The 26,042-nt window shown below is 40.9% G+C and overlaps 1 protein-coding gene across 1 annotated transcript in view; it reads left to right on the forward strand.

The window, feature by feature from the left end:
* LOC142489630 (ileal sodium/bile acid cotransporter-like) overlaps positions 1–26,042 on the forward strand; it is a 26,951-nt gene continuing 909 nt past the window's right edge. The window contains exons 1-6 of the mRNA XM_075590732.1: positions 1–468; positions 6,075–6,193; positions 6,981–7,069; positions 8,417–8,592; positions 9,615–9,772; positions 25,052–26,042. The exon at positions 25,052–26,042 is cut by the window's right edge and continues 909 nt beyond it. Coding sequence (XP_075446847.1) covers positions 56–468; positions 6,075–6,193; positions 6,981–7,069; positions 8,417–8,592; positions 9,615–9,772; positions 25,052–25,206 — 1,110 coding nt within the window. The 5' untranslated portion in view covers positions 1–55 and the 3' untranslated portion in view covers positions 25,207–26,042. The remainder of the gene's footprint in view (positions 469–6,074; positions 6,194–6,980; positions 7,070–8,416; positions 8,593–9,614; positions 9,773–25,051) is intronic.

Here is a 26,042-nt window from a genome sequence, read left to right on the forward strand (position 1 = left end):
ATCGGTCTTCATAGTGTTTTTATTTAACAGATTTTTTAAAGGATAATTTTCACTGATGTTCGACATGGAACTACACACGTTAACAATGCAGTCTTATCAAAATGAGTCCTGCTCAGTAAATGCCACTTTTTGTAATGGCACTTCTTGTTTGTTGCCTACTGACAATTTCAATGCCATATTGAATACAGTATTAAGTACTGTGATTACAGTTATGTTGGCATTGGTCATGTTTGCCATGGGCTGCACAGTGGAGATACAGAAATTTTGGGGTCACATAAAACGTCCTTGGGGCATAGCCGTAGGCTTTCTTTGTCAGTTTGGAATAATGCCCCTCACAGGCTTTATATTAGCTATTGCATTTAAAATACATCCAATTCAAGCTATAGTAGTGCTCATCATGGGCTGTTGTCCAGGAGGAACTGGCTCCAACATCTTGGCATACTGGGTAGATGGAGACATGGACTTAAGGTAAGAGGACCTCAGCATATTATTTCAATGAATTAACATATTACTTTGATAACTGTATTCAATGTGACAAAATGTTCTACAAATACTTTTTCATCTTCCCTCCTATCTCAAGGAAGTCTTACAGCAGAAATATTACATACCCCCTTTTTATTCTTCTTTATTTTCTTATGGTTATACATAAAGCATGTGACAATGTATAATTCTATATTCTAACCTAAATTCAGCAGCAACAATGTATCCTAATATTACTAAGGTAACATTGACTATTTAACTTTGCAGCTCTTGCAATGCTGTGGAAGTGTGTTTAAACCTGTTACAGAAACCAAATGATACTCAGTATATTAAAACTCGTTAAAAATGGCATCTCAATTTAGAATCCATTTATTTAAATTTAGATAACATTTTTTTCATTAGAAGGCATGATATATTTAACATTTATGAACAAAATGAGAACTTTTATTGAGAATTAGAATTACTTATATTGTTGAATTAGAGCTTTTCATATCATACCACATTATTGTACCCCAGTCTTTATGTAAGTAACTTAATTTTTTTTTTATATATATGTATATGTTTGTCTGAAAGCTGATACTTGTGGTGAGGTAGCAAAGGGTTGATGTATCTTTAAAAAAAAGTGTACATAAAAGTTTGTTTTAATGCATTGCTCCATTTTCTGTTAGCGTTTATATCAAATGTTTGAAACTGTTTCTTATATTTCACAAAAATTGCTAGCCAAAAATGTTTACGCCTGCCAGATTTCTTTGATGGAAATACAAGATTAAAAAGTGACGCACAGGGATGAAGAGCTCATAAATTTCATTATAATCTGTGCGTCATGTAACTCCTATAAACAAAGTATAAAAATATTATAAAAGTCCATAAATCCTGTAGTTGCTGAGTTCAAAAGATAGGGCTTCCCATTTTTCATGCACCCTCTTAGAGATTGAAATCATAAAAAAAAATTGAAACGAGTAAGCGCATACAGGGTTATTATGTAAATACAAAATTTTAAAAAACAATATATAGTATCCAGATCATAACGATGTACTGTACAGTAACCACAGTGTAATAGCAGAGTTAGAAGGTTTAGATGTGGTTTAAAAGTGATTTTGGGCAGCATATTCTGTGTGGAGTACTGTATGTCCTGGCCAGGTAACACAGGCTTTCCCTTCATACACGTTCCTCAATCTCCACATCACTCCACATCCGTATATTTCCACCTTTACATCTTCCAGTGCCGTCACAACGGGATGATGAGGAGAAGCCACCTCCCTACGCGTTTCTCAATACATATGCCTATTCTATGATAAATTGATAAATTGGTTGATACAAAATGAGTTGCCAGCTGCACATGTGTATTTGGCATTATGACTCAATAACAATTTAAACTAAAAGCATAGCTTGGAATATATATTGAATATATATAAAATATATGTCATAGTGATCACAGATAAAAGTGTCAATCAGCAATGTGCATTTTTTATACTCTGACAGAAGGGCAAACATACATTCCACTGCTTTCCATTCAAGTCTTAAATGTACTGTAGAAAATGTTCATACAACGATAACTGACTTTATGCCGTTCAAACCATCATCTTATGTATACATCATCCCAATTGAAGCTTTGCTTCAAAAAGAGGCAAACTGCACCATTTTGACTGTGCATTACTTGCAACAATGTAGTATCAATGTACTTGCCTAAGGCTGGGGCCATTGTGCCTGCGACTGCGCAGAGGCTGGGATGTGACCCGCGTGAAGCGGATGCTTTCCCTGGCCATGGTGGACGGGCCGTGGGGGGCGTGCCTAGGTGCGTCACGGAGCTCCGCACATGTGACCAACTGATTTCTTACGCAGCGTGCGCACTCTCCAACTTCAGCGCGCATGTGTCCGCATGTCGCTGGTCGCGATCACTGCCTTAAGGCTGTCTGATCGCTCAGCGTGTGGACGCCACTGCACAGTCTGCGACACCATGGCCCCAGCCTAGGGTAGCAACTTTGGGAGGGGTTTTGTAGCAGTTAGGAGAGAGGTTGTTCAGAGCAATAGTATAATGAGATGTATTCAAGTTTACATCATTATAATGGAGCAGAGTTTAAATAAAGTAATCTGTAAAGTAAATTTTAATCTGCCTGGTCTGAGGCGGCACTTACCTTTTTTGCTCAGCATCAGATGTAAGAAGCTCAAAAAGCAGGTACTATAAATATGGAGCAGGAGAAAAGTGACACAAGTAAAAACTTGCTCTTTCAAGATGGAGCAAATTTCTTTGTTAGATACATATTCCTTGCAGTTTTTAAATGAGCGATTATGGTCTTGATAGCCATCATATGATGGTCCTCATTTAAAAAAAAAAAATTCAAAAGTTCTCAAATACTTATTCTACCAATAAAAAAAACCCTACCATGTTGATGTATTTTAAGTTATCAAAAACTGTAAGCACATCTAACTAGCTAAGGGAGAAATTTGTAAAATCCTAAATGCTCTTAAATAAAATGTATTACTATCTGTGAGCGTTTCTGATATGACTTATCTTCGTTACCCATGGAGACTATGATGGCAGATACAGTACAATAGATTTGTTCAAAAAGATGTTGGGCATCTTTTGAGAAAGGAAAGGTATACAGGGATATACCAAATAAGTAAACATGGGAAGGATGTTGATCCAGGGATTCATCCGATTGACAATTCTTGGAGTCAGGAAATAATTTATTTTTCCCCTTATGAGATATCATTGGATGATATTTCACTGGGGTTTTTGTTTTCCTCCCTCTGGATCAATATACTGTAAGTACGGATATAGGATAAAGTATCTGTTATCAAAATTTAGCATACTGTAGGTTGAACTTGGACGGATGGCTTTTTTTCAACCTCATCTACTATGTAACTATATAACTATGTAACTACTATGTAAAACCTCTTGCTCCTACTATAATCCCTACGCTCACACACATTTTTAACTCCTCCCCCTACTATGGTACCTTTCCCTCTTCCTTCAAACATGCAACAGTTATACCATTACTCAAAAACAGCGAGCTTGACCCTACCTGTCTTTTTAACTATCAACCTGTCTCCCTCCTGCCTTTTGCCTCTAAACTCCTTGAACATCTTGTGTTCTCTCGCTTGCTCCATTTTCTCAACACCTATTCTCTCCTAGACCCTCTACAATCTGGGTTCCGCACTGCTCACTCCACTGAAACAGCCCCCAGTAAAATAACTAATGACCTCCATGTTGCGAAAGACAGATGTCATTACACTATGCACATATTACTCGACCTCTCTGCAGCATTTGATACTGTGGACCACCCTCTTCTCCTTCACATTCTCCATACTATTGGCATTCGTAACAAAGCTCTATCCTGGATCTCCTCTTACCTCTCCCATCGTACGTTCAGTGTCACTTTTGCAAACACATCCTCTATCGATCTCTCTATTGGTGTACCCCAGGACTCTGTCCTGGGACGCCTTCTCTTTTCTCTTTACACACTCTCTCTGGTGACCTAATCATATCTCCTGAAGTTCAAATATCATCTCTATGCTGATGACACACAATTTTACTTTTCTACCCCGGACCTTACACCTGCTGTACAGACTAAAGTTTCTGAATGTCTCTCTGCTATATCATCCTGGATGGCCCTCTGCCGACTTAAAATTAACATGGAAAAACTGAGCTCCTCATACTTCTTCCAAAACCTGGCCCTATTTTCTCCTTCCACATTACTGTTGGAAGTACTATCATTAACCCAGTATACCAAGCACGCTTTCTAGGGGTCACACTCAACTCCTCTCTCACATTCTTTTCTCACATTCAAAAGGTAGAAAAAAACTGTCGTTTTTTCCTCCGCAATACTACCAAGATACGCCCTTTCCTCTGTTGCTCGACTGCAAAAAACTCTGACACAGACCCTCATTCTCTCCCGTCTCGACTACTGTAACCTCCTGCTGTCTGGCCTTCCTGCCTCTCACCTGTCTCCCCTACAATCTATCCTAAATGCTGCTGCCAGAATCACTCTACTCTTTCCGAAATCTGTCTCAGCGTCTCCCCTGCTGAAATCCCTGTCCTGGCTTCCAATCAAATCCCGTATCACACACTCAATTCTCCTCACTTTTAAAGCTTTACACTCTTCTGCTCTTCCTTACATCTCAGCCCTAATTTCTCACTATACACCATCCTGACTCTTCTGTTCTTCTCAAGGATGTCTTCTCTCTACCCCTTTTGCATCTAAAGCCCCCTCGCACATTAAATCCTTCTCACTGACTGCCCCACACGTCTGGAATGCCCTTCCCCTCTCTATCCACCTTTAAGACCCACCTTAAAACACACCTGCTTAAGGAAGCATATGAGTAGCTCCATGGCTGATAATTAACATCTCAGACATTAACCTTGGCCCCCTGCAGACGCACTTACCAGAACGCCCTCCTACTGTCTCTGTACGTTCTTCCTACCAACAAATTAGATTGTAAACTCTTTAGAGCAGGGACTCCTCTTCCTCAATGTTTGTTTTATGTCTGAAGCACTTCTCCCCTTTGTGTTATTTGTATTATTTATATGATTGTCAAGTATATTACTGCTGTGAAGCGCTATGTACATTAATGGCGCAATATAAATAAAGACATGCATACAACAATAGTACAACTCTGTCATTCTATACATGAACTTTTTTTAAGCTTATGGACAAAACTATCCACAAAATAAATATAACATAAACATAAGTACAACCAATTCCATTATGTCAAGTGTAGGTGTTGCTCATATGTGGAATTGGAATTTTGGAAATTGGAACATGGCATCAGAAGATTATGTATGTATGTATATATAACTTTATTTATGTAGCACCATTTATGTACTGTACATAGTGCTTCACAGCAGTAATACACGTGACATAATAATATAACACATTGTGGGAATAAGCGCTTCAGACATAAAAGTAACATTAGGAAAAGGCGTCCCTGCCCCCAAAGTGTTTACAATCTAAGCTTAGATTAGTGCAGTTTTTGCTAAATAATACATTTACTGTGCTGTATAATAGAATGAAATAAGAGGCGCAAATCCTTTCAGGTGAATTCTTAAATGTGATCTGGCAGAGTAGTATGGATTGGAGAAGTTTCCGGTGAGAACCCTTAGGTTTGCAGAGTTGCTATTCCAGCACCCACTGCATACAGTACAACTCTGCCAGATCACATTTCAAAATTCACCTGAAAGGATTTGCGCCTCTTTTTTCGTTCTATTATAACTACACAAATGGGGGAGAAAACTGTGGACTGAGAGCGGCATTCCTGACAGGATATGTATTTAATGTATTTATTATAATTTGTTAATTGGGTGTATTTTCTGCGCTTTTTGTTTTTAACATTTACCGTATAATGCATTTTCTACTGAATGTTATGTGCCCTCAACCATATGTAAACATATTAAAGCACAACAATTCTCCGTTCATTTAGACTTTGGAAAAATATGAGGTTTGTAGGACCATCTATTTTTTGCTAAACTGTAAACATGTCTTTGAAACATACAATTTAAATATAATATATTATAAGTAGCCTTGTATGTTGCTCTGCTTTCTAGCTGTTACCTTACACTTTTTCATTGTAGTGCATGTTGATTTATTTTGCAGTATAAGCATGACAACTTGTTCCACACTGCTTGCAATGGGTATGATGCCTCTGTGTCTCTTTGTTTACACCAAAGTATGGGTTGATTCCAATTCCATCATAATTCCTTATGACAGCATTGGTAAGTTGCCTATTTGGTCACTATTTCCTTCCCAGTATCAGCAAAATAGAAGGGTCACTCTCAGACCTACCCATACATGGCTCAGCTGAGTGCGTGTAATAATGCAAAACATAGGGGCCCATGGGCTAGATTCCCTAAGCCTAAGGGTTGATATTGCTGCATTAAAAATTGCCATTAAAAAAGTGGATTGCGTTGATAAATATTAAACTTACCTCGTATTAACTAAGCATTATTTATAAATGGGTTATGATATTCATTTTTATTTGCATACCTTTAAAAGATTGTTACATTTCCAATTGCCACTATCGCAGTTTATTGATTAACCCCTGATGTGTGCTGTCACATGAACACACCTGCAAAATAGCAATAAGTTATTGTATCAATGCAATTATTGGACTCTCGGCTTATTAATAGATCAGCTTATGAATGATGCTGTATTCGTCTGGAAAGTTGCAGGGTTGAAGCTTTGTGTCCCATATTGATAAAAACAAGCATTGTGGCCATGGCGAATGTGTTCAGTATGTTGGCTATCTACTTTACTTTTCATGGCATTTTGTAGTCAAGGAATGGATTATGTACATTTTTGGGGGGGAAATAACTTTAATTATAAACACAATGATCTTTTATTTGTGCAGGAACTATTCTCAATTTCAGTGCATATATAAACTATAAATCTATAGACGTGCAGTACTGTATATGTCCAATATGTTCCCTTTTCCATTGCAAATAAAAAATAATAATTTGTTCAAACTAAAAGATGCTAGAAATATTTTTACATTTCTTTCAGGTATTTCTTTGGTTACCCTCATAGTTCCAGTCGGGTTTGGTATATTTGTTAACTATAAGTGGCCAAAGCAAGCTAAGAAAATTCTCAAGGTAAGAAAGTATTTATTTCCCAATAACTTCATTTAAGAAAATATTAATCCATTCCACTAAAAGTTACATTATGTGTAGTAAAGTTTTTTGACAACCCACAGAAGTAAACCACACTAGAGATGTTTTTTCGGACATTACATTTATAATAATTGGTTACTTGGTATTACTATTAAAATAAACTTTCAAGAAAACTATTCATCCTAAAGGCAGTACAAATAACACACATTCATGCCTTAAGGTTGCAGAAAGGGAGATTTCATCAGCAACAAAGGAACTGGTTCTTAACGGTAAGGGCAGTTAAAATGTGGAATTCATTACCCGTGGAGACTGTGATATTAAATACAATAGATATCTTAAAAAATTGGTTAGACATCTTTTTAGAAAGACAGGTATACAGAGATATACCAAATAAGTAAAAATAGGACGGATATTGATTCTGGGAGAATCCATTACTGGAGCCATGTGAAGAGAATCTGGGGCGCTTTTTAGTGTGACGATGGTGGCGAAATATTAAATAAATGTGTATATAAATGTCACTGATGAAAATCATTAATAGATGTGTATAGAATGTGGAATGACCACTGATAAGATAAAATACTGGCCAGTATTGCTCTGCAGCTCAACCCAGAGAAGGATCCTTCCAAGATCCAAAGGGAGTGCAAAAACATAGAAAATATGAAAATTCAACAAATACAAATGTCAAGCATGTACATAAAATGCAAGCAGCACATGAGAATGAACAAATAAATAACTATGGAGCAAATTGCAATAAAGAGAGCAAAGTGTACTATAAAGCTACAGTATGTGAGTTACTCACATGGCCATGTGTAAGCAAATGCCCAGATTGGTGTCTTTGTATGCTGATAAGAGGATGTATCTCTCTTCTCACTGGGTAAGGTAGGTCAGGTGGCCCTGTGTTGAGACGAGTGTAGTCCTCCCCGTGTTTTGTGCCAAGTGTAATAGGATGACAAACACGTGGGATGTAAGAATAATGTTTATTAAGTAAAAATGCTTACACATGGCCTTGTGAGTAACTCACATAGCATTATACAAAGCAAATCAAATAAACCCGGCGCCTAAATAATATTAATTATAAACTGTGTAGAATCCGACCATATATTAATGTCCAGTTAGATGATCCGGTAATCTTCAGATAGACCACACGAACAGTCTCATAGCATGTGGAAAAAGAAAGACATAGAGAATATCATAGCATATAACTGTTAAGTACTGTAGGCATATACATAACTAACAAAAACAAACTAGCACACTGACAAACTGACAATCCATAAGGATAACACCTAGTGATAAGCTGAAAAACTATTAATATGTTGTATTCTTTTGTAGATTGGTTCTATTGTGGGAGGCATTCTCATAGTACTAATAGCTGTGGTTGGCGGAGTTCTGTACAAAGGATCCTGGATTATTTCCACGGAATTATGGCTAATAGGAACAATATTCCCAGCTGCTGGTTTCTCCTTAGGTTTCTTCTTGGCTTACCTATCTAACCAATCATGGTGCAGGTATACATTACACTATGTAAACAATATATATATATTAATGTAATCATATGAAATATAATATATCCGTGTACAAGGAGGAAGGGAAACTGAAGGCTGCTTACAGTTAATGTGTATTTTGCGGTTTTGCTAAAAATAGGCTACAAATGTGATGGCACAACCATTATGTAAAAGGAACAGGGGCAGATTTACTCAGCAGTACTACTCCATATGACACCTTCCAGCGCAGCTTAGTAAATATGGTTCTTGGTTGTAGGGTTTCCTGGCTCAGAAGGTGTATTATGAAGTAACGCTGCTGAGTATGTATGGCCCTGTACAGCTTATACATTTGACTGGATCTTAACGCAGCAGTACTCCACCCCCCCCTCAACTAACTCACCTTTAAGAATATAGTAACTAGGGCGTTCTCCAGATATAAACTGCACAATTTCCTCTTTCGGAGAGCCCTCGGTTCCAGAAGTACTTACTGGTGTAGATACCAGCATTACTTCCTTGTTTTTTGTTTTTTTTCAAACGTTTTTATTAGGCATATTTAGGTTTACATACATTACATTGCATATCTGGCCTAATACAATGGTATTTTCCATTTTCAAATAGTAGAAGGGTCGTGGTAGAGCCCCTGAGGGGATGATTTTTAAAGGGGATTTTAAAAGGGGATTTAAATGGCCATCCAACAGGAAGTAGGAACCTGGTAACTTGCAGTTCTGGGATCCCCTGGATCCAATGCTATAAAAAGACTAGGAGGTAAAAAAAAAAATGAATAGGGGCGACTGATTGTATAAGGTATCTTCCAACCTGGACGGTGTCTTATGTCATAGCACTTCATAGTAAATTTGGCCTAAAATATATAAGAGAGGGGCAGTATAAAGTGTCGTAATATTTAGCTTTTATTTTTTTTTAAACCTTGAGTACATACACCACAAGGGCATTTTTGCATTTTTCAAATAAAATATATACCACATTAGAAATGTGTTGTGTTATAAAAAAGGGGTTTTTTAAATGAGCTCTGTTTTCTCTTTATTTAGATGTCGTACAGTGGCACTGGAAACTGGCATGCAAAACACCCAGCTGTGTACTACCATAATCCAGCTCTCCTTTACACCTGAACAGCTTAGTTTGATGTTCACTTTCCCACTTATCTACAGCATTTTCCAGATTGCATTTGCATTGGTATTATTAGGAGGTAAGTAATGGTTATAACAGTCTACATGTAAGCAAGCTTAGAAATTGCTTGAGGGTCATCAAGTATTCTAGAGTCTAAAAAAGTGAAAGGGGGGAGTATTATTTTTTTACCTGACCCCTATTCTTTAACCTGATTTTTTTTAGGTGGTTACTCAATAAAGTCTCCTGATTGCAAAAATAATGCAAAACCAATGCAGAATAATTGCACTAGATTTATCAAATGAAGAAAATAACCATTGCTTTCAATGGGATCCCTTTTCTTTGATAAATTGGGTGCAATTCTTTTGCAGCAGGGAGACTTGCGTAAAGAAACCCTTAAATTCCATTTAGTAAAAATAAAAAATCTCAATTTTGGGATCTGTGAAATGTGTAGTAAGGGAATGGAAATCGGTAAGGGCTGTAATAATGATATTATATTATTATTTAGGGCTAGGTAGCCTCTCTTATATTCAGGATTATTACTGTACTGTTCAGTTTTAGAAAAAGACAAAAGCTTGTCCAGTTGTTTTTAAAAAGAATCTGTTTTATACTTACAGCTGTTTTTCTTGATACTACTGTATAAAGGGCCATGTACATGGTTTGTTCTATGTGAAAGGGCATACTGACCAACATTTGTATGTATAGCCTGGCCTTCGGCAGCTATTGCTAATTCTGGGCCTTTCCTCTGTCAGTCCTGTTAGAACAAGCAGTGGAAAGGTTCATTCCTTCAGTAGGCCTGTTTTGCATTTCAGCTCTGAGTATGTTGCAATATTCATGGGCGGGCCTAAGCAACTTCTGAGCATGTTAATCCAAAGGGTGGATATGGGTTAGAACACCCCCTGATGTGTGTGAGCCAATCGGTATCCAGCTTTGAGTTGTAATGATTCAAAGTTAGAGACACTCCCTGAGGATATTCAAATTGAGAAATGTTTCCTAAAATATAGTATGTCAGTTAGTTAGTGAGGAGTCTGAGAGAAGATCTTGAGGAGAGAGGACAGAGAATAGTTCTCCCCCTCTTGCCCCACCTGGGTGAGAAGGGGGGGAGTTTAGCTGCCATGAGCAGAAGGGCAGAGAGCAAATCAGGCCTATGATGTTCTGCTGTATGCTGTGTATGCTGTGTATGCTGCTCTGAATAAAGATCCACAGAAAAGAAGCTGCTGTGTGTGTCCCTGTTCCTGGTGTCTGGAGAATGGAGTGTCAGTGGGAGTCTCTCCTCTGGAGACCCCAGGGGATCCCTACTGGCTGGAGGCGCTGTGCACCCTGAGAGAACAAGGTAACCTGCCCCACACCACACCTCCTGTCCCTGTCCTGGGTTCTCCCCACAACACCGCGGAGCACTCAGCCCTCCTGTTTGCCAGCAGGTCGCAGCACCAATACCACTCAGAGTGACCAGAAGGAGTGTACCCCCCAATCTCATGTCGGGTGGGGTACCATAGAAGATTTACATTTGGAGGTGCTGCTGAGAGGAGGACTGCTCCCCAGGACAGGACACGTTTTATCAACGGGACAGGTTTTCAAGACAGGGGACCATGCAGCAGTTTCAAAGACTTTGTATGCAGCAGAGAACTGCAGCCATAGACTTTGCAAGGAGGGAACCTCTCCTTGAAGCTTCCCCAGGGAGGGGGTTACCCTATCAAAGAAGACCCTTTGCAAGGTTGGGCTACCCCCTGGTGGCGTGTGGCTATGCACCGTTGACCAGAGGTGGTATGGGTAACCACTTGCACTCCAAGGGGACAGGTGCTCCGTGGAAAGGAGGTTCCTGTGCACCCATCTGTGAAGCAAAGGGGGAACAGCTCCTGAGGCGACACCAGGGAGCTCGAGGCCTCTTATTGGCACTACAGTTGGGGCGGCTTGCCTGAGGCGACACCAGGGAAGCGTGGTGACACTTCTGCACCAACACTGACGATGCGAAAAGGGGACAGGACCATGATGACTGCGGCTCTCTTGGTTCCTGTGCACCCTGCAATAAGAGTTATTGCGGAGGTCCCTGTTGCGAGGCGTTCCCTGAGGTGACACCAGGGAATGTGGGACTCAAAGAATAGGGACAGAAAGGAATTGTGTTTGGTGTGGTTCTGTACAGTGCTACAGGGGCCACGGCTGAACACAAGAGAATTGCGCTATTGTGTGACTTCTTATTGGAAGAAGGAGTCACGTTTGTGCTGGACTATGTTCAATCTGGCGTTTCCTGCTCCTACAGGGATGCATGTATTTTGTGCTCTCAAAATGGCGGCTCCAGCTCCTCTGGGGGCCGCATGGACTACCGTTGTGCTCAAAATGGCGCTTCCCGCCTTACCAGGGAAGCCATGTGCTGTGCTGCAAGGATTTCTGCATTTTGCAAGCTTGTGCTGATCCTCAGCTTGCAAGAAAGTGCAGGAACTGTTCAAACCCCTCCCCCTTTGCTTGCTCTGGATTGGACTATCCTATCTACCAGGGGGAGGAGTATATACTGGGTAACCGAGGGCTTAACCACTCGGGCGCTCAAACAGTCAGTATGGTAGCTGTGTTCTGCTTAGGAAATCAAGTCTCCAGGATAAAACCAGTGAGCATAAACTCTCCTAACAATTGGCTCTCCAAGAGCACAAATAACATTGAATGTGGAGACTCACGATTACTGGAGCGGATGAAGCCGGATAAATGAATGAAGATAGGTCGCAAACAGCCGAACGGCAAACCACCAGGCAGCTCCTCTGTATCGGTGTTTGGTCTTTGACCCGCAGTAGCTGGGCGATCAGCTGACACCGCGACCCGGCGTGCTATCGTTGACGCGCTGGAACAATTGACACACCTCCTGCCGGAGGTAGAGACGATGCACCGCCGAAAAAAGAAATCGCTAGGAAGGCTGAGATGGTGACTGGAAAAGTTTATTGAAGCATCATGGTAAAAGTCTGGCGGATCCTCTGACGCGTTTCAGCCGCAGCGGGCCTTTGTCAAAGAGTGATCCACCAGTGAACAGATACTCCTAATAAGGAGTGTGAAATCCGAAACACCTGTGGGATCTAATCACCACATGATGATCAGCAGGTATCTGGAGTGACATCACCATGTTAGGAAACACACATATACTGTATAAATAAAATATAACCAGGTTCATGTACAACGTACTCAATAGATATGTACTGTTTCAAATAAACATACATAACAGAAACATGAATCTGTAATGATTAAAATAAATTGGCAAAGCCAGAAAATACTATTAGTGTGCTCTAAAACATTAAGGGTATAATATGCAAAGAATCCATAAATCAATATGCTATGTAGTGAATAGCCAGAGATAGGAAAGTATATATATATACAAGTTATGTAATATATGTCATTATATGTGGATGTAATAAGAAATACGTCGGTAGGACCATCAGGTCATTGAATACAAGAATTTCTGAACATGCTAGATTGATTGTTACACACCCTGTGTCCAGGCACTTCACAGAGTGCCCACAGGGAGGAATGGCCAATTTTAAATTTATTGGTATTGAACATGTGCCCATTAATGTTAGAGGTGGAGATAGACTCCAATCTCTAAATAGAAGGGAAATGCACTGGATTTTCTCTCTCCATACAATCCACCCATATGGATTAAACACTGACTGGGAACTTCAACATTTCCTTCGGGATTGATTCACATGTTTATTCATTCATTATCTTCTCCGTGTTTCTTTATCCCTCCCCCTCCCCCCCCCCCCTACTTTCCACTTCCTCATATGTGGTTTAATTTACTTATTCCTGATGGCAAGACTATATATATACTTTCCTATCTCTGGCTCACTGTTGTTTTGCTATTCACTACATAGCATATTGATTTATGGATTCTTTGCATATTATACCCTTAATGTTTTAGAGCACACTAGTGGTATTTTCTGGCTTTGCCAATTTAGTTTAATCATTACCAGATTCATGTTTCTGTTATATGTATGTTTATTTGAAACAGTACATATCTATTGAGTACGTTGTACATGAACCTGGTTATATTTTATTTATATATGTGTGTTTCCTAACATGGTGATGTCACTCCAGATACCTGGATAATCATGTGTGATTAGATCTCACAGGTGTTTCGGATTTGACACTCCTTATTAGGACTATCTGTTCACTGGCGGATCACTCTTTGACAAAGGCCCGCTGCGGCTGAAACGTGTCAGAGGATCCGCCAGACTTTTACCATGATGCTTCAATAAACTTTTCCAGTCACCATCTCAGCCTTCCTAGCGATTTCTTTTTTCGGCGGTGCATCGTCTCTACCTCCGGCAGGAGGTGTGTCAATTGTTCCAGCGCGTCAACGATAGCACGCTGGGTCGCGGTGTCAGCTGATCGCCCAGCTACTGCGGGTCAAAGACCAAACACCGATACAGAGGAGCTGCCTGGTGGTTTGCCGTTCGGCTGCTTGCGACCTATCTTCATTCATTTATCCGGCTTCATCCGCTCCAGTAACCGTGAGTCTCCACATTCAATTCAATGACAAAGGCCCGCTGCGGCTGAAACGCGTCAGAGGATCCGCCAGACTTTTACCATGATGCTTCAATAAACTTTTCCAGTCACCAACTCAGCCTTCCTAGCGATTTCTTTTTTCGGCGGTGCATCGTCTCTACCTCCGGTGGGAGGTGTGTCAATTGTACCAGGGGGAGGAGCTGAGTGTGAATGAAGGAACCCACAGGAAGTGAGGAGCCAGATGCACGTGTACTACAGAGACAGCAGTTGTGCCTCTGAACTGCTGCTGCTATCCATAATCATGGAGACTCGTGGAAAAGTCTACGAACTGACCGGAGGAGTCCTAGTCATTAGGGACTCCCCTGAGAACCAACTACTTGGAGTCTGCCCCTTGTGCAATTTTCCTGGTGGCTCTCTTCACCTCTTGGGAAGCTGTTCCGCTTGCCGTGTGACCTATCTGCGGGCTATGCTCAATGGCCCTGCAGAACCTGATCTCACCATGAGCACTGAGGAGCTGCGCACTCTCTACACCCTGGTGCGCATGTTGTCTCAACTGGCTCAAGCATCAGCCGACGACGCTGCCCACCATTACATTGCCATGGTGTATGAACTGTTCTACCCTGATCTACAAGTGGTGCCCACGTACCCCTCATCCAGGTCTACCATGGACATTCCTATCATTCGGCATGGCGGCCAGAAAGATGTCTCTCTGCTTGGGCCAACTGCCTGGGTGAATGCCTTCCGCAATGTACCTGGTGCTGCTCCGCCTCCAGAGTCGTCCTCCTCTGTGCCTGTCCAGCGGCGCTCAGTGGTCTGCCATCAGAGCCCTGCGGGATCGTCCCACCTGCTTACTGTGAGGTGTGTCCTGCTACAACTCCAGTGAACCGCTCCGTGAGGGATGCGCCCTCTGTTGAAGTGCCCGCTGTTCCAGACACCACCGAGGTATCGGCCGATGCCTCCCACGTACCCGATGCGGCTGGGATCTGCCCTGCTGCTCATGGCGGTGAACTGCATGTCTTGTCTACGGATCCCTGCTGGGATCTCGCCCAGAAAGCTGCAGAGCTGTATCTGCGGCGCCAGCAAGAGATGTGCGAGGCCCGTGCTCGCGCACTCTCCTACATGCGAGCTGCTGAACGTCACTACGATGACTTGCTGCTCCAGAGTCAACTGTCGGGAGAAGTGCCGGCCGGCACCACCCCTGATGACTACCTCAACTCCACTGTTGCTACTCTGCCACCGGGAGCTAAGATGGCTGCCAAGTCGCCCGGCCGGGTGAGCTCCAGCAAGATACAGGCCGCTCCGGTGAGTAATACCCTTCCGGTTGATCCTTTCCTCCTGACATGCAGGGAGCAGAAGAAGTCTCGGGAGGCCCTTCAGGCCGAGGTGCTGGCTGAAGCCCGCTGCCATAAGAGCAGAGGGAGGGGCAAATTGAACTTGACCCAGGACTGTGCCATTGCTCCTCCCGGGGAGAGTTCCCTGAACGTGCCCCCTAGAGACTTTGGTGCTGGCCCCTTGTCACCGGAGGCCCCAGTCCCCTAGTCATCTGCCCCGCATTCCCCATCCATCACTAGTCCCAAGGTGCGACCCTTGACCCCCAGGCCCTCTTCCCCTGGAAGCCCCGTGGCTCTCTATGGACAATATGATGCTATGTTTGTTATGCCTGATATGCAATTGGAAGGGTCTGTGCATTTGGGGGATTGTGATGATGAGGGGATGAGTTCAATGCAATCTGAAAAATGTTTTTTCTCCTGTCAGAGAGGAGGCAGAAGGGACCCCTGTATGGGAAGGTCCTGCATTCTGGGTGCTGCCGGGTACTGCTACTGACCGCAGCTTGGTGAAATTTAGTAGAGCAGCCAGAGTAATAGTTCATGGGTTTAGAAAGATGTGATATGAGTTCCCATATCTCCCAGAGGAATTGATGAGAATTGTAGAAATTCACCGCTTAGAGTGGGTGAAAGAGGTCATAATTGCCCACCTTGGGACTTATGCAAAGGATCCCGCCTATGTGGATCTGGACAGAGCTCCATAGTTATTAAAATTATGGATGGTTGGGAGAGATATTCACATAGACCGAGTGGAATATATTTCTGAGTATGGGACAATTCTGATGATACTGGTAGAATGGTCAGGAAGCCTGACCCTGCTCATTACTATTAATGCTTTAATAACTGCTGTGTTAGTAGAAATGTTCTGTTCATTCAGTCACTGTATATGCCATGTATCTGTGTATATGCAGTAGTTAGGTCAGTTCTTCCAGCTGGAATGTATAGGAGTTAATGCATTTCAGCTTATGTGAATTTACAGGTGTTGCACAGTATGGTAGAGGTTATACCTGCTATTAGTCCAAGCCGGGACGGTTGGAGTTTTACCAGAGGGAGTATATAGCCTGGCCTTCGGCAGCGATTGCTAATTCTGGGCCTTTCCTCTGTCAGTCCTGACGAAGCCACGCACTCTTTGGCGAAACGCGTAGAGTGGTATCCGCCTTCAGGGAGAGAGGAGTAGGACGGAGATCGGGAGCCCACCACCGGAAGTGACGCAGCGGGACTACACGGGAAGTGACGTATCGGAGTCACTCGAGTACCATCAGACGGCGTACTTCTGAAGTGGGGATACCGCAGCAGACACACACCAGGGAGATTGGAGCCTCCAGCATCCGAGTACCCGGGAAGGTACTGAGAAGGACCCTCCAGCTGAACAGTTTCCCTTGCAGTGCCTGCGCAGTAAAGGTGGCGGGTGAGCCCTAAGATCTGCAGTCCACCTCCTTCCACTCACAATTATTGTGATACATGCCTGAAATTAATGTTTTTATTGTAAGTGTTCATTTTTAAAGTTCTATAAAGTTATACCTTTTTACCATACTGGTCTGCACTATGTATACTCTCTTTCCCTCCACACATATGCTGTCTGGCTGAGAGTGAAGATCGCATCATACTCAGAATCCACAGATCCAGTCCACTGAGACCATTGTGTCTAAACTGCCCGTGTCCTATTTAAATCTTGTGAGTAGGCAACACTCATGAGCCAAGATAAAAACCACTTTAATTCACCCAGTATCAAACTGTCTGCACTTATATTGTGTTTTTTTATATTCTTTTCTCCCATGCTCCCCCTGGATCACGCACAGTCCTGTTAGAACAGGCAGTGGAAAGGTTAATTCCTTCAGTAGGCCTGTTTTGCATTTCAGCTCTGAGTATGTTGCAATATTCAGGGGCGGGCCTAAGCAACCTCTGAGAATGTTAATCCAAAGGGTGGATAGGGTTGGAACACCCCCTGATGTGTGTGAGCCAATCGGTATACAGCTTTGAGTTGTAATGGAATGTACCCCAATCTCATGTCGGGTGGGGTACCATAGAAGGATTACATATGTATGTATATATATACAGTCATTTGAAAAAGAAAGCACACCCTCTTTGAATTCCATGGTTTTACATATCACAGGACATAATAACAATCATCTGTCCCTTAGCAGGTCTTAAAATTAGGTAAATACAACCTCAGATGAACAACAACACATGACATATTACACTGTGTCATGATTTATTTAACAAAAATAAAGCCATAAGGGAGAAGCCATGTGTGCAAAACTAAGTTCACCTTATGATCCAATAGCTTGTAGAACCACCTTTAGCAGCAATAACTTGAAGTAATCGTTATCTGTATAACATCGTTGTGGAGGATTTTTGGCCCACTCTTCTTTACAACGTTGCTTCAGTTCATTGAGGTTTGTGGGTATTTGTTTATGCACAGCTCCCTTAAGGTCCAGCCACTGCATTTCAATCAGGTTGAGGTCTGGACTTTGACTGGGCCATTGCAACACCTTGATTCTTTTCTTTTTCAGCCATTCTGTTGTAAATTTGCTGGTGTGCTTGGGATCATTGTCCTGTTGCATGACCCAATTTCGGCCAAGCTTTAGCTGTCGGACAGATTGCCTCACATTTGACTGTAGAATACTTTGGTATACAGAGGAGTTCATGGTCGACTCAATGATTGCAATGTTCCCAGGTCCTTTGGCTGCAAAAACAAGCCCAAATCATCACCCCTCCACCACCATGCTTGACAGTTGGTATGAGGTGTTTGTGCTGATATGCTGTGCATTATGGCCAAACATCTCCACTTTGGTCTCGTCTGTCCAAAGGACATTGTTCCAGAAGTCTTGTGGTTTGTCCAGATGCAACGTTGCAAACCTAAGCCATGCTGCCATGTTCTTTTTAGAGAGAAGAGGTTTTCTCCTGGCAACCCTTCCAAACAAACCATACTTGTTCAGTCTTTTTCTAATTGTACTGTCATGAACTTTAACATTTAACATGCTAACTGAGGCAGGCAGGTAGAGTCTGAGATGTAACTCAGTGAATTTGCTGGGACATCCACTCCTGGGAAGATTGGCAACTGTCTTGAATGTTTTCCACTTTTGAATAATCTTTCCCACTGTAGAATGATGGACTTTAAATTGTTTGGAAATGGCCTTATAACCCTTCCCAGATTGATGGGCAGCAACAATTGCTTCTCTAAGATCATTGCTGTGTCTTTCCTCCTTGGCATTGTGTTAACACACACCTGAATGCTCCAGACCAGCAAACTGATAAAACTTTGGCTTTTAAAGATGTGGTCACACTTGCTGATGATCAATTAATCAAGGGAATTTGATAAGCAGCACCTGTCTGCTACTTAGCATCTTAATTTCTATAGAAGCAGTAAGGGTATACTTAGTTTTTCACACATAGCTTCTCCATTTTGGCTTTATTTTTGTTAAATAAATCATGACACGGTGTAATATGTCATGTGTTGTTCATCTGAGGTTGTGTGTATATATATATATATATATATATAGCAAATGGAAATATTACTGTATGCTCACTTGCATGTCTTAGGCAGGTCAGCAACCCTGCCTTTCACCATTATCACCCAGCACACAGTGCTTCCACTGCAGCAAGGGATTCTGGGAAATGACATGCAAATTAGCAAACAGTGCCACCTTTTCCTTCAAAACTATATAACATAGCCCCCTATAAGCTTATGCTTGCTACATGTCACAGCTTTGAGCACAGCCTGGGTTAAGATACATAGCCAGTAAACCCATCCACAGACAGCCGTTTCAATCTTAATGGGTCTCATCAGTGTGGGGTTGATTACACTGGCTTTGCAAAATGAAGCATGGGATAGGTTTCACCACACTTAGTTAAGTTATGGTGGGTAAAAAAAGTGACAAAAACCCTCCACAGTAAAGCATATAGCAAATGGAAATATTACTGTATGCTCCCTTGCATGTCATAGACAGGTCTGCAACCCTGCATTTCACCATTGTCCCCAGCATACAGTGCTTTCACTGCAGCACGGGATTCTGGGAAATGACATGAAAATGAGCACACAATGTGTCACCTTTTATCTGCAAAAACATTGTTACATGGAGCCCATATAAGTTAATGCTCACTGTTAATACAGCTTTAAAGCACAGCATGGGAATCAGATGCAAAGCCAGAGAAACCATTCACAGACATGTTTCAACCTTAATGGGTATCATCAGTGTGAAGTTGGTTGTACTGCTGGCTTTGCAATTTTCAAGACTGTAGGGTTTACCATCACGTTTTATGTTATGGTGGGTGAAAAAGGCAACAGTATACTATATATATATATTATATATATATATATATATATATATATATATATATATATATTTCAAACCAGAGACAGAACATAAAACACAGACAGAGCTCAGTGCACATCCAGTGAAATTCATACACGTACAGTGCCTAAATATATATGTATAAATATCTATTAAATAAAATGGTCTTTTAGTTTAACATTTTTGGCCAAAATTGTTGTAAGCCCCTGAGCCACTGCACGGCAGACCACATTTCCAGGGGTCCCTAACACTAATATAAATTCTTAATAAACTGTGCAATACCAGGAAGAATGATTTATAATAAATCTGTCAATATTAGTTGCAAAGTTCTAAGTCTGATTGAAGCTTTTAATAACCTGCACATTACCAGGAAAAGCACTCTGTATTAGATTTGTCACAACCATACTGCAAGCAAGCACGTTCCCCTGAGTGGGAGATGCTATAGAGTGAGCTTATATAAATCATTCTTCCTGGTATTGCACAGGTTATTAAGAATTTATATTAATGTTAGGGACCCCTGGAAATGTGGTCTGCCGTGCAGTGGCTCAGGAGCGTACAACAATTTTGGCCAAAAATGTTAAACTAAAAGACCATTTTATTTAATAGATATTTATACTTATATATTTAAGCACTGTACCGTGTATGAATTTCACTTGATGTGCACTGAGCTCTGTCTGTGTTTTATGTTCTGTCTCTGGTTTTAAATATATATTGCCATACTCAGTAGCACTCCTCTGTGACACTCATATGCTTAAATATATGTTGTGGTTATTTTGGGGGTTCAATAGGAGCTTGTTAGGTGTCCAGTGTGTGTGTATATATATATATATATATATATATATATATATATATATATATATACATATACATACATACATATATATATACATACATACATATATATATATATATATATATATACATATATACATACAACCACACACATCATATTAGAGTCGTAGTATAAAACTGGACTTCAAAGACAGAAGAAATTATTTGAAAGTTGTAAACAAGTTATTTAGATATACATTTGTACCCTTGTATAAAACAGCAAAAAACAAACCTATCTTCAAAAAAACAAAAACAAACAAAGTAAACTGCCGCAACAGGCCAGTGAGATAAAAAATACCTTTCCGTTACATATAGTGTGGTGAACTAGGTTAGAAATACAATACAATCTACAATCAAGAACACCAATAAGCAGTTCTCCAAAACGTTAATAGACAGAAATTAGCAAAAAAATATCATTGATTCAATTCCATCACAAATGTACGAACACATCCTTAGTTAAAAAAAAAAAAAATATTTATATACCACCATATAATACATTACAATATGCATTGGGGCAAGACCCATGTCTCTTACTATACACACAATCCATCTACATTACAGTGCTTTTATATCATTGCATAGTGAACAATAATAATACGCAGAGTTAATTGTAACCGCTTTGCTCTAATGAGAAATCAGTGCCCAGTTTGTTTTTAAATGGGTACAAAAAAATAAATGATTTACCTGTGTAGCAGGGTTCCCCCTCTGCCCTCCTTCTTACCTCCGCTGTGGTGGTTGGCGCAGATATAGCCTCCGTCAGCGGTAAACCCACTGGCTAATCAGAGAGGTGGGAGCCAGTTGTAGGGAGCGCTCCGGTAGCTCCGCAGCGCATCTGAATAGCGGGGGCCGCCATTTCGGTTATCTGCGCATGCGCAGTGTAGTCGCACATGCGCAGCAGGGATACCTAGTCCGCGGCCATGTTGAGTTTGGCGCAAGAGTTTGCGCATGCGCAGGAAGTTGCGCACGTGCAAGAGTAAATGCACGAAGCAGCAGCCAATAGGAAGATGCTCCGAGCTGGGACTACATATCCCATGAGCCTCGGGGGCGATCTCATGGGTGCAAGTGGCCAATAAGGTTGGCTGGATCCCTACTCACAGAGGTTGTGGTTGCTGCAGGGACCGGCCCATAGGATAGGGACACGGTCCTGTAGAACCAGCATAAGTGAGGGACACAGCCAGGATGCCGTGGCATCCTATCCCTTGGTGGTCAGACTGGATCACCATCTTCAGATTGAGAGGTGGATCAGTCTACATGGGAGCCACCCACCATAGAGGCAGAGGCATTCTGGATCCGTGGATCCCAAGTACAACATCTACGCGCCCGGGTTTGCTTTGGGTGTCAGCCCTGCAAGAAAGCAAATGAGATATTCCATTGTTACTGTCATCTCTATGGAGAAAGACTAAGCAATCCACAGTTGAAGCTTTCTATAGAAATTATAGGATTATGGACAGCTAGGTGTCAGGACTCCTGGGGGGAGGTGAAAGGTTGCTAGTCAGATCTGGGAGTACTGCCCAGACTCTAAGGCTCCAACCCAGTGTGAGGTCTTGAGTGCCTTAGCACGCTCCTGCCCTGGCTTTTGTGGCACTAACTTAATCCGTGCTATGATTTGCCTGCAGCCCTGTCCCCTGTAAAGGATAGCAACATAGGGCTATATAAGGGGTGCTGTTGGTCAGAGAATTGAGATCTACCTTCAGAGAGCATCTGAGAGCAAGAGACTTAGAGACACTCTGGGAAGGAGTGTGGAGAATCCCTCAGAGGACTGAGAGACAGAGAAACTGAGAGACATTCTGTAAAAGAGTTTGGATCTTTACAGTGACCAGCTGGAGATCGATGTGAGTGGCTGCTGTGTGATCAGCACTCTAATGTCCTGGACGAGAAGCGGACAGGGCAAGCCTTCTTGATGCAGGCCCCTGCACCTAGCGAGGCTAGAGTCTACTCCCCAGGCCCCCAGTTTATATTGTATCTTGTTTTGTACATCTTTGTTTTGTCTTTTGGCACGCCAGAATAAACCCCATTTTATTCAACAACTTTGTCCTGTCTGGTGCTAGTGATCCCATGGTGTAAAAGTACTGGTCTCCCGTGACAGTGTTTTCCAAGCCGTGAGTGGTAAAACAAGAAAGCACCTGGGAGATCTCTTAATCAATATCCTATATAAATGTCCATCTAAAGACACCCCTCTGCACACAAACGTCAGCGTTTCAAGGGTGTCTGACTAAAGAGTAAGCAACTGCTTCATTTAGAGAAACACCAGGCCTGCAACTATTGCTAGTACTTTGTGTTACATAATCTCCAACTCTGTACCAGCTCCAACAGTGGCCCATTAGTTAGTACACAGGCCACCAGGACAGACAAAGTGACTCTGTGACATTTGCGCAGCGATATTGTTACTGTATTGTATTTGTCAATGTTCTATCCATATGTGTGGCCACTCGAATGTGACGACTACCGCACTTAAAACCCAACCTTTAAAGCACTGTTATTGATAAGAGAAGTTTCTACCTAAAGCCCTGATTCTTAGCAGGTTGGATACTCTCTCTCCTTGCAGGTATTATATATATATATATATATATATATATATATATATATATATATATATATATATATATATATATATATATATATATATATATATATATATTATGAGAAAGAGAAGAGAGAGTGCACGCCCCATAGCGCAAAAAGGTACATTTTTTGTTGGGAAATTAGTGGAGGGGGGAGAAAATCACTCACAAGGGTAAGTTTAAAATATGCAATTTGTGAATAATATCACCGCCAATCCGGTAAATCTGCGTCTGAAATCCACAGTTCGAATCTCCCTCCATGGCAGTGGTCAGTTCAGAGACCTGGAGGCACCTTTGAATATTCACAAAAAGTCCGTTTGAAGTCCCACAGAATGTCTCCGTAATTTGCATCCAGAGGAAGGAACAAGCATATGGGTGATCCCCCCAGACTTCAAGTTCAGTTGTCTGCACAAGATTGATGCAGATGGTTAGGGTTTCTGCAGGCTCTTGTAATCTGATTGACTGGAACCAAAATCCCATTAGTTCCTTCCTGTATATACAGTGGTGTGAAAAAGAAAGTACACCCTCTTTGAATTCTATGGTTTCACATATCAGGACATAATAACAATCATCTGTTCCTAAGCAGGTTTTAAAATTAGGTAAATGCAACCTCAGGTGAACAACAACACATGACATATTACACCGTGTCATGATTTATTTAACAAAAATAAAGCCAAAATGGAAAAGCCATGTGTGAAAAACTAATTCCTTATTCATTATCGCTGGGTGTGTTTCTTAAACGATCATGGTGTTGATGATGATCGGCCATTGGCCGTATCCAATAATTGAATCATACAGAATTTTTACATTTCGATGCAGATGTAGTCAGACTTACTATTTTATGTGCCACACTAACCCAAGTGTAAATCCCCAGCATTTATTTGCAATTTACGGCAGCACCGCGACTGCTACTGAGTATCAGAATCATACTGTATAGCAATGTACTTCATCAGCCCGTTATAAATTCTGCCTATGTCCCTTGTACAAGTCCCCCAATCTAGGAACCATTGCACACATTCATTCATCCATTAAAACTTGTATTTATGTTACTACTTTTTCTTGGCTGGTAGTGGAAGTCCTGGAAGTGGGAGTCTCGTTGTAGACAGCGCATGCGCGGGCATAGGCAAAGATATTCCACAAATAATTATGTCGGCTTATGAAATGTACCATCAATTATTAATGTGTATAATAATAGTAAAGTGCAGTCTCAATTTTTTTTGTCAAATTGGCGTGGGTCTTACATTTACAACAATACAGCAGACGGTCACCCGATATGAATTTCTCCTCATTGCTATTGCTAGATTTATTTATTTTTCTTTGATACAGTAACTTTCTTTCTATATTACTGTACACAAACAAAGAAAATAACAATTTTTATTTATTCTACCAACTCAACAGCTTTACAAGTCAATTTAAAGTCCACATGCCATCTAAATTCCCACAACACTAACATAATAATTCTATGTATGTGTGTGTGTATATATATATAAGAGAAATAGCAGTGTTAGTCCAATTGCGATAGTGCAGAATAAATGAGTTCTTCAGTATGAGGTGATACCTTTTTTTATTTGGCTGGCTTTTTTTTTTTAATTGCCTGGCTTTTTTATCCCTATCTAAGTCATAGAAACCTTTGTATATCAGTATTGCTGACCTGAGGAAGAGAGGAAAACTCTTGAAAGCTTGTCCTATGACATAAATTGTTAGTCCAAATAAAAAAGGTCTCACCTAATACTGAAGAACTCATTTATTCTGATATATATATATATATATATATATTATATTAATATATATATTCAGAAGTTAAACATAGCAATGTAACCAATTTAACTCTATTGTGTCACTAACGTAAGTGCATTCTAACTCATAGGCTATCGACTCTATTTACGGTGTTTTGGGGAAAAAACAGAAGATTTAGCAAAGGATGTAGAAGAGGAAAATAAAGCTGATTCATCATATGGAGCGACAAATGGAGGATTCCAGCTCGAAGACAAACCAAGCAAAGGAGATATCAACTCAACCTAATAAACAAACCATTGATTCCTATGCCTTCATATGGTATACAATAGGACCAATAAAATGGACTGATTGGTTGAATTTTATGTATGATAAGGCAAAGTTTTATACTGTATGTACCTGGCTACCTAATAGTTATCAATAATTATACACATTTGTGTTCCTGAAAAAGTGACTTGAAGAATTTAAAAAGAAAAGCTATGAGATGTAATCACTATAACATTAATGTAACATAATGTTAAAGGGAGAGTATTGTACTTACATTTTCATTATCCTATTTAGTTTAATTTGCTTGAATATTTTATCTTAGCAATTATGAATGGTTGATTGCACAATACAAAAGAAAGACACTCCACCAACTGAAAATCCTGTTATATGTGGTAATATCACATCATTTAGCCTTTTTAACGAGCTCTAATGTTTACAGTGGTCTAGGTCGTGAAACATGTTTGCTGTCTAACAACACAATTTGGCAAGCAGTTCACGGTAATTTGGCTGTTAACCACCATGTTAATTGTGATCCAAACACCAAACCTAAATCTACAGTACAAATTTACAATCTATAAATATGATGACTACTGCTACTTTGTATCCAGATTGGCTTTCATCTTTACCTTAATCCGCCATCGTGCATGAAATGTGACGTGTCTCTCAACATTATTAACAATAGTTTAATAAAGCATACTCTAATATGAAATCAGTGGGGCAAAATAACTTGAAACCATTCTTTCACAATTACTGCTGCAGTCCATTGAAGGAATGATGCCAGAAATGTTCTGATACTGTAGGAATCTTGGCCATTTGCAGTAATTATGTGTATCACGGCATTTAGGGAACTTTCATTC

The sequence above is a fragment of the Ascaphus truei genome, chromosome 3 (genome assembly GCF_040206685.1).
Source record: "Ascaphus truei isolate aAscTru1 chromosome 3, aAscTru1.hap1, whole genome shotgun sequence".
Taxonomy (NCBI): Eukaryota; Metazoa; Chordata; class Amphibia; order Anura; family Ascaphidae; genus Ascaphus; species Ascaphus truei.